Source organism: Bos taurus, chromosome 21, assembly GCF_002263795.3.
Source record: "Bos taurus isolate L1 Dominette 01449 registration number 42190680 breed Hereford chromosome 21, ARS-UCD2.0, whole genome shotgun sequence".
NCBI classification, from domain to species: Eukaryota; Metazoa; Chordata; class Mammalia; order Artiodactyla; family Bovidae; genus Bos; species Bos taurus.
The window spans coordinates 8,241,130-8,258,401 of record NC_037348.1 but is presented as its reverse complement, the minus strand read 5'-3'; the positions used below and the strand labels follow the sequence as shown (position 1 = coordinate 8,258,401).

Here is a 17,272-nt window from a genome sequence, read left to right as displayed (position 1 = left end):
TTGTAGATGTCTATGCCACATTCACGGGGTGAGCATTTCCACATGGCAGGGCCCCAGTTCAGCCAGCACGGGGGGCTGCATCAGGCCCTGGCAAGAGCGCAGATGGAACCCAGAGGGCGTGATGCTAAGAAGGTGGAAGCCAAGCTGGTCGAATGCTAGATAGGTAGCCCTGCTCTCCTGTCTTGACAAATGTAACTCCTCAACAAGAGGAAAAGCCAGTTTTAAATTTAGAATTCTTAGACTCCTGGGTGTTTTGCACTTGAAGGTGGCAGTGCCAAGCGAGCTGGCCCCCAGCTGGCAGCCCACCCTCTCCTCCCCGTCCAGCTCCCCACACACACTGGACATACGAACGTGGACCCCACACCCATGCTCCATGACACCCCACCAGAATAAGGACGTGCAGATGGGTGTTACGGTCCGCCTTAGGTGCACAGGCCCAAGATGGCATCCACTCGGGCCCTCGACAGCCCCGGGCAAGAATCCTCGGGTTCCAGTAGCCTGAGCTGGTTTAGGAGTGGCCTGGACCCGGCTGAGAACATCCCCTTGGGCCCACTTTCCTCATGGCATGGACAGAGGTTCAGCCTCGACAGGGTGCTAAAGCATGGGGCCCTGGGCAGCGGGCCCTCTGGGCCATTCCAAGGCCAGGACTGTAGCGATAAAAGGCGGTCAGGGAGGCGTGGAGCAGCCGGCCTGGGCCTCCAGCTGCTGCTCTGTCTACACACTGCCTGCTCACCCCCAAGCCCAGGCACAGCGAGGGCGACGCAGAAGCAAATGAGACCCCGAGTATGATTCGCAGTCAGCACCGTCAGAGCTTCCATCCCTGCCAGGTGGAGATACAGGCCATGGGAGGGTCTTTGCAGTGTGGCCCCTGTCCTCTGAAGCCTGCTCCTCCCCAGGGGAACCTGGGGAGGGCTCAGAGCACGCTTCCCTCAGCTCCTGGTCCCCCTGGGGCTCCTGGCTGGAAGGGCAGAGTGATGATTACCATCTTCTCAGGAGAGAGCAAAGGCCCACTGAGACCCGACAGCAGCTGTCAACAGAGTGTAAGTTCCCTGCATTCTGCTTCTCTCTGACGCTGGGTTGGTTTGGTTTTTATTATTTTCTAAATCTAGCTCTTTCTCAGGGGCCGGACAAAGTTTGCCCCTTGTGATCAAGCTTGCGGTCTCAGTGCTGAAGCAACGGGAGGTTTCTCAGAAGGAAGAGAAAACCCACAGGCCCGTCATGGTGCCAGAGCTTCCAAGGGACCTCCCCCCCCAGAATCATCTGGAACACACGGGAGTTATGCATCCCACTCCCCAGATGCCCCTCCCCGATGCAGCCATCACCTTGGTACATGGCGGGCGAGATAGGCCAGCTGACACCCAGGGCCTCATCCTCTCGGAATGTCTGGCAGAAGTCCTGCAGCATGGTTAGCCCCAGGCCCCGCCGGCGGTGGCGCCTCCGGACAAACACGGTGTCGAAGACCGGCAGGAGGTAGCAGGTACCCGTGCTGTCACCGCACAGGCTGCCTGTGGGAAGGCAAGAGACACGCGTGGTCCCCCGCCTGGACCAGCCTGCCGGGACCCAGCGGGACCCCACTTGGCCAGGTCCCTGGTACCCCTGGAAGCAGCGCCAGCCTCACAAACTAAACGCCCGAAGACGAGACAGCAGATCACTCGAAACCACCCACTCCTCAGCTGACTGGCAGCCCAGACACTCTCAACTGCTGCGAGCAAGGCCACTCGGCTATCGCCCTGAAATCACAGCAAACTCAGGGGACTAGGCAGGGTGAGGCCACGATGCACACAGAGTCCTCACACCCCTCCCTCACTGAACACAGTTCAGAGACCCCCCAAAGCCAAGGAGGAGCATCTGGGCAACATCAGAGTTCCCCCTGAACCCAGGGAAATGGGCTAGGACTTGCTCCAGGGTACAGAGTTCACCTTGGCCGATTATGGCAAAGCACGTTTACCACAAACAGACCAAGTCCTGTTTTCCATGGAACATGAGTGAACTGCTACTGCAGAGCAAGACAGGCTTCAGCTGGCCCCTCCCCCACTTTCCCACACCGATTTAACTTCACTGCAACCAGAACTAATACCAGTACAGTTGCTGTTTCTGCAACAGGAATATGTCCGTGCAGTCAGTCACGTCCATTGTCACCCTAAGCTAAAAATGCCACGTGCACCCGACTACATCACCTTCCTCACTTCCCAACTACCCGGTTGCTTGTGCTCTGAATGTCCCAGAATCTAAGAAAAGAAACATGTCACCTACTCAGCGCCTATTGGAAGAGGTGGTCTTTGTGCCTGCAAAAAATTCAAAGGTAAGTAATTTCCCAAAGAAACAAACAAACAAAGAGTCGAATTAGCCAGGCTGAATTACAGAAGTACACACTCTTACAGTGAACTGTTTGCAAAAATGGACACAGTTATTCCCCTTTCTATATCCACACACCTCTGCATGTGATTCTGAGCTTCTCCCATCAAGAGACGGGGTTTATCTCCTCTCCCCTTCAATCTGGCTCACTGGTGACTCACTCTGAGCAACAGAAGGAAGCTGGCAAGAGCACACCAGCTCTGAGCCCAGGCCTGCTGGGGTCCAGGGCCTCTCCATTCTCTCAGATCTCTACCCCTCACACGAGAACAAACCTGGGCTAGCCTGCCACCATGCAAGAAACAGGCCTGGGCACCCTCATGGTGCCAGCCAACATCTAGCTGGTCCTAAGAAACAGCCGATCAGGCGACTGCAGACACATAGGCCAACCCAGCTTAGGGCAGAAGAGCACCCAGCTCTGCCTCACCAAAATCACCAACCAAAATGCGAGCTAAATAAATAGCTGGTTTTGTGCCCAAAATGAATGAATAAATAATCTACGACCAACAAGCAACCCCCAAGTCACTTGAGATGGTAATTATTAAGTATTTGTGCTTTACCCTCAATGTACCTGAAATGACAGGACCAACTTGGTTGGAATTATATAACTTCCAACTTTTACAGATGATGAGAACAATGTTCCCCAAATAGCAAAGTCCTCCAAAGCTAGGAATGCTTAAAATTACATAAAGATACAACTCCACTCACAACAGCATTAAAAGAGAAGTAAATACTCAATATGTTTAACAAAGGAAGCATGAGCCTTAATTACTGAAGACAGCAAAACATTGTTGAGAGAAATTAAAGAAGGTCTAAATCAATGAAGAGAAATTCCATGTTCAAGGACTGGATGACTCAATTACGTTGGCCATTCTTCCCAAATAGATCTGTAAGTTTAGTTCTAGCAAAATCCCAGCAGGCTTTTTTTGTGGAAATTGACAAGCTGGTAGTAAAATTCACATGAAATGGGTCTCTAGGATAAACAAAAGAGTTTGGGGTGGGGAGGAAGGAGAAAAATGAAGTTGGAGGCTTTACACTACCCAATTTCAAAGCTTCTTATAAAATCAAGGTACTCAGACAGTGTGATAATGGGGCAAGTGTAAGCTACAGATGAGTGGAGCAGAAGGGCGGGTCCAGAAGTAAACGCTTATGCTCTGAATTTCTATAAAATACCAAGGTAACTCAATATGGGAAAAGATAGTCTTTTCAACAAATAGTGGTAGTATGACTGGACATCCATAAGCCAAATATTAATTAATTAAAAATGAATAAATAAAGCTGGAACACAACAAAGCCCAGAATTAGACCCACACAAATAGTCAACTGCTCTCAGACAAAGGAGGAAAGCAAAGTCAATAGTGGAAGAACAGTCCTTTTCAAGAAACGATGCTCAAACAGTTGGACGTCCACACGCAAAACCATGACTCAACCTGAAACCCTTCATAAAATGAACTGAAAATGGATCACAGACACAAATGCACAATGCAGAACTGCAGAACTCCTAGAAGATAGCATATGAGAAAACCTAGATGACCTTGGGCTTGGCAATGAACTTGTGCCTACAGCATCAAAGGCATGATTCATGAAAAACAATTGATAACTCAATTTCATTAAAATCAAATGTTTCTACTCTGTGAAGGACACTGTCAAAAGAATGAGACACCACAAATTAGGGGGGGGGGGGGCAAATATCTTCAAAAGACATATCTGATAAAGAACTATTATACAAAATATACAAAGAACTCATAAGACTCAAGAATAAAAAAACAAAGAATTGATTAAAAAGTGAGCCAAAGACCTTAATAGACATCTCACCAAAGAAGTTATGCAGATGGCAAGTAAGCATATGAGAAGATGTTCCACATCATATGTCATCAGGAAAATGCAAGTTTAAAACCACTGAGATGCGACTACGTACTTAGAACAGCCAAAATCCAGAAAACTGACACCACCAAATGCTGGTGAGGATATGGAACAAATGGAACCCTCCTTCACTGTTGGGAATGCAAATGGTACAGCCACTCTGATGACAGGTTGGTGGTGTCTTATAAAACTAAACCCACTCTTACTACAGGATCCAGCAATTGTGCTCATTTATATGTGCCTGAAGGAGTTAATGGAGAAGGTAATGGCACCCCACTCCAGTACTCTTGCCTGGAAAATCCCATGGATGGAGGAGCCTGGAAGGCTGCAGTCCATGGGGTCGCTAAGAGTCGGACATGACTGAGCGACTTCACTTTCACTTTTCACTTTCATGCATTGAAGAAGGAAATGGCAACCCACTCCAGTGTTCTTGCCTGGAGAATCCCAGGGACAGGGGAGCCTGGTGGGCTGTCATCTCTGGGGTCACACAGAGTCGGACATGACTGAAGCGACTTAGCAGCAGCAGAAGGAGTTAAAAACTTATGTCTACACAAATATTTACGGTACCTATATTCAGAACTACCAAAACTTGGAAATGGGACTTCCCTAGTGTCCAGTGGCTAAGACTCTGTGTTCCCAATGCAGGGGGCTTAGGTTCGATCCCTGATCAGGGAACTAGACCCCACATGCTGCAACTAAGACCCAGCACAGCCAAATAAATAAAAAATAAACTTGGAAGCGACCGAATATGCTTCAATGGGAGAGTGGGTAAATAAACCATGGTGCATCCAGATGATGGAACATTATTCAGTGCTGAAAAGAAATGCACTTTCATGCCCTGAAAAGAAATGGAGAATCTTACAGAATATCACTAAGTGAAAGAGGCCAGTCTGCAAAGGATGTGCTGTGTGCTTAGTCACTCAGTCGTGTCCGACTCTCTGTGACCCTATGCACTGTAGCTGCCAGGCTGCTCTGACAATGGGGATTCTCCAGGCAAGAATACTGGAGTGGGTTGCCATGCCCTCCTCCAGGGGATCTTCCCAACCCGGGGATTGAACCCAGGTCTCCTGCATTGCAGGTGGATTCTTTACCATCTGAGCCACCAGGGAAGCCCCAGAATCCTGGAGTGGGGACCCTGTCCCTGGTCTCCAGGGGCTCTTCCTGACCCAGGCCATATAATTATTAACACAATTATATGATATTTTGGAAAAGGTGAAATTATGAAGGCAATAAAAGTATTAGTGATTGTCAAGGGGTAGGAGGAGCAAGGGATGAATAGGTGGATCATGGGATCTTTAGGGCAGTGAAGCTACTCTGTACAATGCTGCAATGATAGAACACGCCTCCCTACAGCTGTCAAAACCCACAGAATGTATAACATGAAGAATGAACCCTAATGTAAACTATGGACTTTAGTTAATAATGATGTATCCTTTATGGGTTGACTTGTGTCTCCCCAACCCCCAGTACATCAGAATACAAGTGTATTTGAAGAAAGGGCCTTTAAGAGGTGATGAACTCAAGAGGAGGTCTTTAGATGGGCTCTAATCTAAGCCAGCTGGTGTCCTCATAAGAAGAGGAAATCTGGACACGAGAGGGGTTCCAAAGAATGAGCACATGCAGAGGAAAGCCAGGAGACGATACAGTGAGTAGATGGCCATCACAAGACAAAACACAGGCCTCGGGGGAAACTAACCTGCCTACACCTCGACCTTGTACTTCCAGCTTCCAGAATCATGTGAAAATTAATTGCCTAAGCCACCCAACGTGGGTGCTTTGTTACAGCAGCCCTAGTGGACTAATATATGCATCAATATTGGCTTATGAAGTGTAACAAATGTACCACACAATGCACTATGTTAATAAGAGAGGATCCTCAGTGTGTGTGGAAGGGGATGGGAGCCCTCTGTACTTTCTGCTCAATTTTTCCATAAACCTAAAAACTGTTCTAAAAATTAAAGTATGTGAATTTTTTAATGTGTAAGGTATTTTTTAAATGAAACTGGATCCTTACTTCACATCATATAAAAAATTAATTCAAGATGTATCTAGACATAATGTAAGTGTTAGAGCTATAAAGCTTTTAGAAGAAAATCTTCATAACCTTGGGTTAGGCAAAAAGTTCTTAGTTTTGACATTAATGAACACAACCAACTGGCAAATCTGACTTCATTAAAATTAACTTTTGTGCTTCAAAAGACACTACCAAAAAAATAAAAAGACAAGCCACCGACTGTAAGAAAATGTTTGCAAATCACATTCCTGATAAATGACATATTCAGATTATATAAAGAAATCTTATGATTCAACAAAAAGAAAATAAACAACCAATTAAAAATGGACAGATGATCTGAACAGACATTTCTTCAAAGAAGATATACAAATTATTAGTAATCAATGAATAGATATTCAATATATTAGTCATTTAAAAATGTAAATTAAAACCACAACGAAATGCCACTTTTGACTTACTAAATGGCTATAATCAATGTACTTGAGTCAGTTCTAATGAGATGGGTGAACCTAGAGCCTATTATACAGAGTGAAGTCAGAGAAAGACAAATATCATTTATTAACAATATATATGGAATCCAGAAAGATGGTACCAACGATCCTACATGCAGGTCAACAAAGGAGACACAGATGTAAAGAACAGACGTTTGGACTTGGTGAGAGGAGAGGATGGGATGATTTGAGAGAAAAGCCTTGAAACATTACCACATATAAAACAGATGACCAGTGCGAGTTTGATGCATGAAGCAGGACACCCAAAGCCATGCTCTGGGACAACTTGGAAGGATGGAGTGGGGAGAGAGGTGGGAGGGGGTTCAGGATGGGGTGGACACCAGTATACCTGTGACTGATCCATATTGATTTATGACAAAAACCATCACAAATATTGTAAATTATCCTTTAAAATTAATTTTTTTTAAAAAGGACAAGCAAGTGTTGACAAGACATGGAGAAATTAGAAGCCTCATATGTTGCTGGGAGGATAAATAATGATATAGAAACTTTGTCAAATAATTTGGCAGTTTCTTAAAAAATTAAAACATATGCTAACCAAATGATCCACCGATTCTACTTCTAGAATCCCACTTAAGAGAAACAAATGCATGTCCATACAAATATGGATATATGAATATTTATACCAGCATTATTCATAATACCCAAAACTGGAAACTATACTGGTAAATACATAAACAAAATGTGGTATAGTCATACCATGAAACGTTACTTAGCAATAAAAAGGAATGAAATACTAATATTTGCTACAATTTAGATGAACCTCCGGAGAAGGCAATGGCAACCAACTCCAGTACTCTTGCCTGGAAAATCCCATGGATGGAGGAGCTTGGTAGGCTGCAGTCCATGGGGTCGCTAAGGATCGGGCACAACTGAGCGACTTCACTTTCACTTTTCACTTTTCACTTTCACGCATTGGAGAAGGAAATGGCAACCCACTCCAGTATTCCTGCCTGGAGAGTCCCAGGGACGGGGAAGCCTGGTGGGCTGCCGTCTATGCGGTCGCACAGAGTCAGACATAACTGATGCGACTTAGAAGCAGCAGCAGCAGCAGATGAACCTCAAAAACACCAAGCTAAGTGAAAGAAGCCAGATGCAGAAGACCACAAACTGTATCTTTCCGTTTATATGAAACATCCAGGAAAGGCAAATTGATGGCGACAGAGAGCAGAACAGTGGCTCCCCAGAGCTGAGATGGAAAGAGATTGACGCCAACAGGCAACTTTGGGGGATGATGGAAATATCCAAAATCGGGACTGTGGTGACAGTTATGCAACTCCCTATATTTGCTTAAAAAAAATCTTTGAATGGTACGCTTAACATTGGAAATTCTTATGAGATGTAAAATTATACTTTAATAAAATTGACTTGAAAAGATATAATAAATTGTATTAGAAAGATACAATTAAGGAAAGGAAAAAATAATAAATTCACAGTATAGAAAAGGGACAGACACCCCCTTGAGTGATCAGGATGAATATCATCAGTAGTAACGTTGGCATCCTGGGCCCCCACACCTGATGTGAGCACCTGAGGAAAAGGGCACTTCACTGTGCCCCAAATCCATAAACCTGGGTGAATCATAAGAAAATATCATATGAACCTACATTAATGGACATTCCATAACTCTATTTATAGAGACCAGCACTCCTCAAAAGTGTCCAGGTCATGAAAGACAAGGAAAACCAAGAAATGGTCCCAAATAACCTGAAGATTAAAGGCAGCAAAGAATCCTAGGTCAGATCCTACAAGAGAAGAACGCTGCTGGAAAAATCAGCCAATGTTCGTTTCTCCATCCTGACCATTGTGTCATGGTTATAAAAGAAGCTAACATTAGGTCAAGGTGACTGAAGGGTATAATGGTCTACCTTACCTTTGCAACTCTTTTGTAAAACTAAAACTATTCCAAAATAAAAATCTGGGGCAGTGCAGGGGAACACTCCACCAGCCCTCCAACAGGAAGGCGTGATGCAGGCTCATCACGCCTTCATGCTGGTCAAATAAAACCATCTCCATTCCCAAAGCCAACAGATTTGCCTTTAAATAAGAATATTAATTAACTCTAGTAAGAATATTACAGCCTGGCTATGTACTGGCTGAGGCAGTAAGCTGGTTGCGCACGGATGGACTCCACTCATAGTCAGAACATAAAACCCAAGGAAACCTTGCCACACAGCATAGAACACTTGGTAGGAACCCCAGCCATGACCTCACCCACTCTCCCCACTTTATAGACAAGGCAGCTGAGAGGGCCAAGAAAGGTTAAAAACATGGGACTTGGCTCCTTTTTTGTCAGTAACAACTGCCCAGCAGCCCAGCAGCCTCCTGTCAGCTCATGGGGAGCATTGATCCCAGAGCAAAGAAATTACAGGGAAGGAGACAAAAGGATAGAAGTTAATTAAAAAGAAAACATTTTTTTAAAAATTCAAGTGTTGCTAAAGCAGGAAAGAGGACACAATTCATAAAGCACATTAGGAATTAACATAGAGATATCATTAAAAATGTGGCAGAAATTTAAAAGGTAGAAGAATATGATAAATAACTGCAGACTGATATAGATTTGAAAACAGATGAAAAGGACAAATTTCTAAGATAGGGTGTGTGTGTGTGTGCACGCATGTTAAGTCACTTCAGTCAGGTCCAACTCTGTGTGACCCTATGGACTCCTCTGTCCATGGGATTCTCCAGGCAAGAATAGTGGGGTGGGTTGCCATGCCCTCCTCCACGGATCTTCCCGACCCAGGGATCGAACCCTCGTCTCTTAGTCTCCTGCCTGGGCAGGTGGGTTCTTTACCACTAGCACCACCTGGGCTGGGAAGCCACCTAAGATAATACAACCCACGAAAACTGACTCATGGAAAAACAGAAAAGCTAAACTGTCCTATGACCATGGAAATCTGAACTCAGTAGCCCTCCCACACTGAACACACCAGATCAGGTGACTTTAGAGAGAAGTTCTGCCAACTTTTCCAGGAAAGCCTTCCAGAGCACTGAAGAGGAGAGGAGAATATTCTCCAACTCAGTCTATGAGTACAGAGTAAACTTCTCAGAGAAAACAAAAACAAAAAGCAGACAGAGATGGGACAATTAAATAAATAACAGCTATACGTGAACATAAGACAAAAAAGCTTAAACAAATATTAACAAAGCAAACCCAAGAGGGTAAACAATGTTACTCTAGATCAGGGGTCCTCAAACTCTGGGATCTAATGCCCGGTCATCTGAGGTGGAGCTGATGTAATAATAATAGAAATAAAGTACAAAATAAATATAATGTCCTTGAATCATCCCAAAACCAACCCCCGACCCCGGTCCACGGAAAAACCATCTTCACAAAACGTAGTGCCGAAAGGTTGGGGACCACTGCTCTAGATCCCCATGAGGAGCTGGTTTCTCTTCTCACTCCCAAGGCTGTGCTGGGGGAGATACACATGATCAATAAGGTATCCAGGGTGAAACTACCACCCCAGGGAGCAAACACACCACCAGAGTAAGAGGGCTTTCCCATCAACAGCTTGGGAGGACCTGAAGGCAGACCCTCTGTGAGGACAAGACAAAGCCCACCAGAGAGTAAAGGAGGGGCACCAGCGGGCTAAGCCCTGAACACGAACCACAGGAGATCAAAGACAAGGAGGAAGACTGTCACTCCAGGAAGAAAGGAGTAAGTCTTGGGCTTCCCTTGTGGCTCAGCTGGTCAAGAATCTGCCTGCAATGCGGGAGACCTGGGTTCAATCCCTGAGTTGGGAAGATCCCCTGGAGAAGGGAAAGGCTACCCATTCCAGTATTCTGGCCTGGAGAATTCCATGGACTATATAGTCCATGGCGTCACAAAAAGTCAGACACGACTGAGTGACTTTCACTTTGGGACACCCAAGACAGATTTCACAGACAGTGCACTCAGGGAAGTAATAGCAGCAGACAGCCAGGAAGTAGTAGAAGAAACTGTATCTGCTTCAAAAAGAGACTGGTCAGGAAGGAAGAAGTTATAAAAGACAAGTGGTAAGGCAAATGCCACAGGGCATTCCCACTGCCCAGCCGTCTTGCTACTCCAGGCCTAGACATCAGGAAAGTTAGGGTGTTGCTCTAAAAAATCCAATTCAGGCCAAGTAGTCATAGCTGCTAGTCCAAGAGATCAGGTGCAAATTATAAAGATATTTGGGATACTCCTAAACCAGGGAAACTCTAAGCAGAAGCAGCAGACATAGTGTTAACTTATTCTAATCATTTGCACTATCTTTTCATGACAATTTTTTGTCATGAAATTTTTTGCATGTCTGTCATGAGCCCACTTCACAAAGTTAGAGCCAGACTCCCTGGGCCCTTGGGGCAGCTGATCATCTATTATAATACCAGTAAATGATCTAGATGTTCCCGAATTCTCCCCATCAAGGAGCATTACTAACATCAATCAGGATAAAATCATTTTCTTTAAAGTATGAAACATTTAAATTGTATTCTCTAGAACAGGCTCTGGCAAACCTTTTCTATAAGGACCAAGTAGAAAATACTTTAGGCTCTGGGGGCAACCACTTATCCTTGCAGTTGCAGTGCAAAATCACCATGGATAATACGAATGGGCAGAGGCTCTGTTCCAATAAAGTTTTATTTACAAAAATAGGCAACGGGCAGAATTTGGTCTCTGGGTCACAGCTGCCAACACCTGCTCTAGAAAAACATCACTTTCAACAAGCAAGACTAAGTGTTTAGAATCCTATTTGTATAATAACATCTTTTCTCAAAAACAACTGAGAATAATGCATTAACATGAACCTCCCCAAAATAAGATATACCTGGAGATAAGCTCTAGTTATTATTTAGTTATTGTTTTCTCTTTTAAAAGTATCATTTACTTCTATGTATTTGACTATTATAACAGGAATTTATTTAAAAGGTTTGATAAAACTGTATTTTTTAAACATTGAAGAAAAACTTTTTGCCTAAAGAAAATAACCTTGGCCAAGCTGGCTTTATCCTGGGTGTTTGACATAAGAAAATCTGTATCAGTAATTCATCTCACTTATCAATTACAAGAGAAAGAACTGCTTCAGTTTAATGTAATGCTGGACCCTGCACGTTATCAGTTCATACAATACAAAACATAGAAAACAATTTTTAGGCAAAAGAAACCTACCACTGAAAAGTGCATGCCTTGGGTGACTGGGTCTCAAACTCTAGAAAGAAACATGAGAACCACCGGGAGGGCTTATTAAACCCTAGATGGCTGGGTCCCACTCCAGCGCTGAAGATCTGGTGCCAGAGGTCTAGGGCAGAGTCTGAGGACTCGTGTGGCCCTGGACATACCAGCAGCACAGACTATGCTGCTGGAACATTCTGTTATGAGTGATCCACTGTGCAGCAAAGAAGGGCTGCTGGGTGGTCCTGACCAGAAGCACTCCAGCCCAGGCTGAGACCTCATCTACCGGTTCCTCTCATGGATGGTTATGGGGTGTCTGCACAGCCACAGTTCTTCTTTACTATTGCCCTGACTGCAGCCCCAGCTATAAAGCTGAGGCTCGTGGACCATATCAGAACCACAAAAGCCTGCCCACCACAGTGGACCCACGATCCACAGGCCAGCTGGAGCAACCAGATTCTTGCAGAAGGTTCTGAGTGAACTGAAACCAGGACTATAACAGGTCCCAGTCCTTTGAGGCACTACAGGTAGAGCTGGGTAGGCATCATGACAAGGTTATGAGGAAGCAGGAAACATAAGTAAGTAAAGGAAACTGGCTTGTGAAGATCAGAATGGGGCAACTTACAGGAAGCCAGGCTGCACCCCATGAACGTCCCCTGCCCCCTTCTAATACCCCATCCTGCAAGCCCTTCTCTGTCTTACAACAGAAACCCCCTTCTTATCAGACAGCAGAGTTGGTACCTGAACCTACAGCACACTCCCACTACTCCACTTTTGCTGTGTGTGCTGTGCTAAGTCACTTCAGTCACGTCCGGCTCTTTGTGACCCCATGGACTGTCATCCACAAGGCTCCAGTGTCCACGGGGATTCTCCAGGCAAGAATACTGGACTGGGTTGCTATTTCCTCCTCCAGGGGATCTCCCTGACCCGGGGATCGAACCCAGGTCTTCTGTGGCTCCGGCATTGCCGGCAGATTCTTTACCACTGAGCCACTGGGGAACCCAGTGTTCTGCTGTTTATGTCTCTGCTAAAGTCCAGAAGTTGGCATGACGGGCCCACGCTTGAGGGTACAACAGGGTAGGAGTGGCCTGTGACATGGAGTATCAGGGGACAGGAGAGCAGAAGGGCCTGGTGACCAACACGTCAGCTGAGGCCACTTCAAGGCATCACAGGTCACACGCTTGTCTGGACGCCTAATCACTCCATTGAACACTTTTAAGTGCCGCTCCTGTTTTTACGACTTGTATCAGCATTGGGATTTCAGGAATCTGAAATGCAAAGTGTCCTTTTTATATTTTTATACAAAAGCAAAATACTTATTAGCTCTGCCTTAAATTGGCCGACTCTCCACTTATCAATCCAGCGTTTTCTTCCCTTGAGTGCTAAGTCTTATAGATGAATGGCTTGAGGGCCAAAGTTAAAGTAAATCCCCACTAACTTTGATTATCTCAGGAGAATTTCAGCATAAAATAATGAAATGACTAAAGTGTCAATATGTTGTAAGAAAGGCAATTAAAGAACCATCAAACTAAGGGAGAAACTCAAACTGGCCCATTAACAAGTGTTCCCCCAAAGAAGTCTAGCTGAAAAGATCTCATTCATTCTACAACAAGACACCCACTTGTTTCAAAACTGGATGCTTTCCTCACACTAAAGAGGCACAAACTACTAACAGACACACCGATGTGGATAACTCACAAAGGCATCATGAAAAAGTGAAAACAGTCTGTCTCACAAGGTTATACATGGTAAGACCCCACTGTGCGATATTCCAGGAAAGATAAAACTGCAGTGATCCAGAGCATACCAGTGGTTTCCAGAGGTTATTGGTGGGGGTGACGGGGTAGAAAAGACTAGAATAAGAAGGAGTTTTTGAGAGGGGTGAACTATTCTGTATTTTAAGTATGCTTGTGGTTATAAAATTCACAGAACTGGAAAGCCAAAATAGACGAATCTAACTGTCAGTAATTTCTTTAATGACAGTTCAAGTCACACATATACCAAAATTAACGTGTTTAGAAACAATGTGTACTCTTAAATAGGTGAAACGAGCCCCCTGTGATCCAATTTATGCAATAAATCTGCACATTTTCTTTTCCTTACAGAATGAAACTATAAACTGCAGCCTCGCTGAAACTAAATTAGTATATATTCTGAATCATGTGAAATTAAAAGACGTCTGCTCCTTGAAAGGAAAGTTACGACAAACCTAGACAGCGTATTAAAAAACAGAGACATCACTTTCCCAACAAAGGTCCATATGCTGGAGGCTATGGTTTTTCCAGTAGTCACGTATGGATGTGAGAGTTGGACCATAAAGAAGGCTGAGCACTAAAGAACTGATCCTTTCAAATTGTGCTGGAGAAGAGTCTTGAGAGTCCCTTGGACTTCAAGGAGATCAAACCAGTCAATCCTAAAGGAAATCAACCTTGATTTCCAATACTCATTGGAAGGACTGATGATGAAGCTCCAATACTTTGGCCACATGAGGCGAAGAGCCGATTACTTGGAAAAGACTGATACGGGAAAAGATTGAAGGCAATAAGAGAAAGGGGCAGCAGAGGATGAGGTGGTTATATAGCATCACCAACTCAGTGGACATGAATTTGAGCAAACTCTGAGAGACAGTATTGGACAAGAGGAGTCTGGCTTGCTGCAGTCCATGGGGTCACAAAGAGTCGCGTACAACGTATTGATAGAACAACAACAGCTGACTCGTGTGAATACAAATTAATGAAGAGAAATTGAACTGCTGCAAAGTTGTGAAGCATGCCATGTGCTACACCCATAATCTAGGTATCAATACAACATTACATGACTTTGTGACAAGCGCTAAGGATAGGACCACGTCTGAAGACGCACCATGAACTGTTCTGAACTTTTGATCTATAAACTCCTGCTGTAGTCAATTAAACCACAAGTACTTGCCAGTGACTTTATTCACAGATCATGTGTGTAAAATAATAAAACATTGTAAATTATGTCTATTCATTATCTAAATTATTTTTTGCTTAATTTACCTGCAGGTTGCTAATATCAACCATTTTTTAGTTCATCAAAGTAAATTCCTCTCTTACCTTATAGTAAGGGATGGGAAAGCAAGGAATACAATTTTATGATTCTTCCCTGGACAGAGTCCTCATCAGATGATGGTGGTAGAATGAAATGGTCATGCAGAGTCCCATATATAATAACTATTGGAAAAATAAATTTTAAAAAATCACTCACAGATGCCATAGGGCATTCAAAAGCACATATAAACCAGAGGGAATTTTAATTTAAAAAAATTTCAAATAAAATAGCTAAAACCTGTGTGTTTGAAGCTTACTGGCCACAGGGCATAACTCAACCCCCAAGGCTACAGAAAATATTGGTAGGAAAAACTGCAGTCTTACCAGCTAAAGGTGTCAAAGATAAAATTTCAGGACTAGGAAATTTTCAGGCAGCCAGAAATTTAAAGGCAAAGTGTCAACATGGAACCACAGAATGAATGAAACCCTAATTGAGAGCAACTGCCAAATTCCTGGCTCAAAAATAATCTACACATGAGTGAAGGAGACCCCAGGGAACCCAACCAAAAGAAGTCAGAAACCAGAGATACCTAGCCTTGAAGGATGGAACTACACAGGACCAGATCTTCACAAGGTTGATGCTTTTTTTAACCAAGGACATTCCTCAACTGGCAGAAAGCTGAAGCCAAATGGGCTTGATGGGTGTGGGTACAGACCCTAAAGCCAGCAGAAGCAAGGAAACCACAGGGGTCAACAGCATCCATGCCCGAATCTTGTCGAACCATCAACTTTGCAGGTACAGAGAAGACCTCTACAGAGCTAAGCTACAGAGGCAGCCATGGGACAAAGTACCAATACACGGTAGCAGCTACATATCAAAGGAGACAGAGTTTGTGATTTGAATCCAGGCAAGCTGACTACCTCTCATATCAAAAATCCTCAAAAACACATACATAAAAAGTCAGAGTTGCTGCAATATGTCTGCAACATCTAGTCTCCAACCAACACATGCAAAGAAACAGGAAATTGTGATGTATGGTCAGGGAAAAAAGAAAGGTGAAAGTGAAGTCGCTCAGTCGTGTCCAGCTCTTTGCGACCCCATGGACTATAGCCCACCAGGCTCCTCAGTCCGTGGGATTTTTCCAGGCAGGAATACTGGAATGGGTTGCCATTTCCTTCTCCAGGGGATCTTCCTGACCCAGGAATTGAACCCTGGTCTCCCTCATTGCAGGCAGACAGTTTACCATCTGAGCCACGAGGGAAGCTCGAAATTGTGACCTATGGTCAGGGAAAAAAAGAAAGGTAATAGTCAAAAGTGTCAGACTTTATTTTTGGGGGGCTCCAAAATCACTGCAGATGGTGACTGCAGCCATGAAATTAAGACGCTTACTCCTTGGAAGGAAAGTTATGACCAACCTAGACAGCATATTCAAAAGCAGAGACATTACTTTGCCAACAAAGGTCTGTCTAGTCAAGGCTATGGGTTTTCCTGTGGTCATGTATGGATGTGAGAGTTGGACTGTGAAGAAGGCTGAGCACTGAAGAATTGATGCTTTTGAACTGTGGTGTTGGAGAAGACTCTTGAGAGTCCCTTGGACTGCAAGGAGATCCAACCAGTTCATTCTGAAGGAGATCAGCCCTGGGATTTCTTTGGAAGGAATGATGCTAAAGCTGAAACCCTAGTACTTTGGCCACATCATGAGAAGAGTTGACTCATTGGAAAAGACTCTGATGCTGGGAGGGATTGGGGGCAGGAGGAGAAGGGGACGACAGAGGATGAGATGGCTGGATGGCATCACTGACTCGATGGACGTGAGTCTGAGTGAACTCCAGGAGTTGGTGATGGACAGGGAGGCCTGGCGTGCTGCGATTCATGGGGTTGCAAAGAGTCGGACACGACTGAGCAACTGAACTGAACTGAACTGAACTGAATAGTCAAAAGAACTGATTCCATTTTTTTCACCATTCGGTTCAGCCCCTTTATCCATTTCACCCTCCCCCTTCTGCCCCCTCCCCTGCAGTAGCCACTACTCTGGTCTCCATATCTAACTGTCCTTACTAGGTTTGCTTTGTTCATTTACTTTGGATTTTTGTTTGTTTTTATATCTCCCATATGAGAAATTCTGCAGTATTTGTCTTTCTCCGTCTCATTTATTTCATTTAGAATAATGCCCTCAAGGTCTACTCATGTTGTCAGAAAGGGCAATGTTTCATCTTTTATGGCTGTATAGTATTCCATTGTGCATATATGCCACATCTTTGTCCATTTATCTGCTGATGGGCACTTAAGTTGTTACCATATCTTGGCTATTATGAATAATGCCATGATGAAGAACATAGGGGTGCATGTATCTCTTTGAATTAGTGTTTTCATATTCTTTGTTTT

At 44.3% G+C, this 17,272-nt stretch overlaps 1 protein-coding gene across 1 annotated transcript in view; it reads right to left on the bottom strand.

The window, feature by feature from the left end:
- FAM169B (Protein) overlaps positions 1–17,272 on the bottom strand; it is a 78,576-nt gene that overhangs the window by 9,715 nt on the left and 51,589 nt on the right. Inside the window, exon 5 of the mRNA XM_024982267.2 lies at positions 1,323–1,505. Coding sequence (XP_024838035.2) covers positions 1,323–1,505 — 183 coding nt within the window. The remainder of the gene's footprint in view (positions 1–1,322; positions 1,506–17,272) is intronic.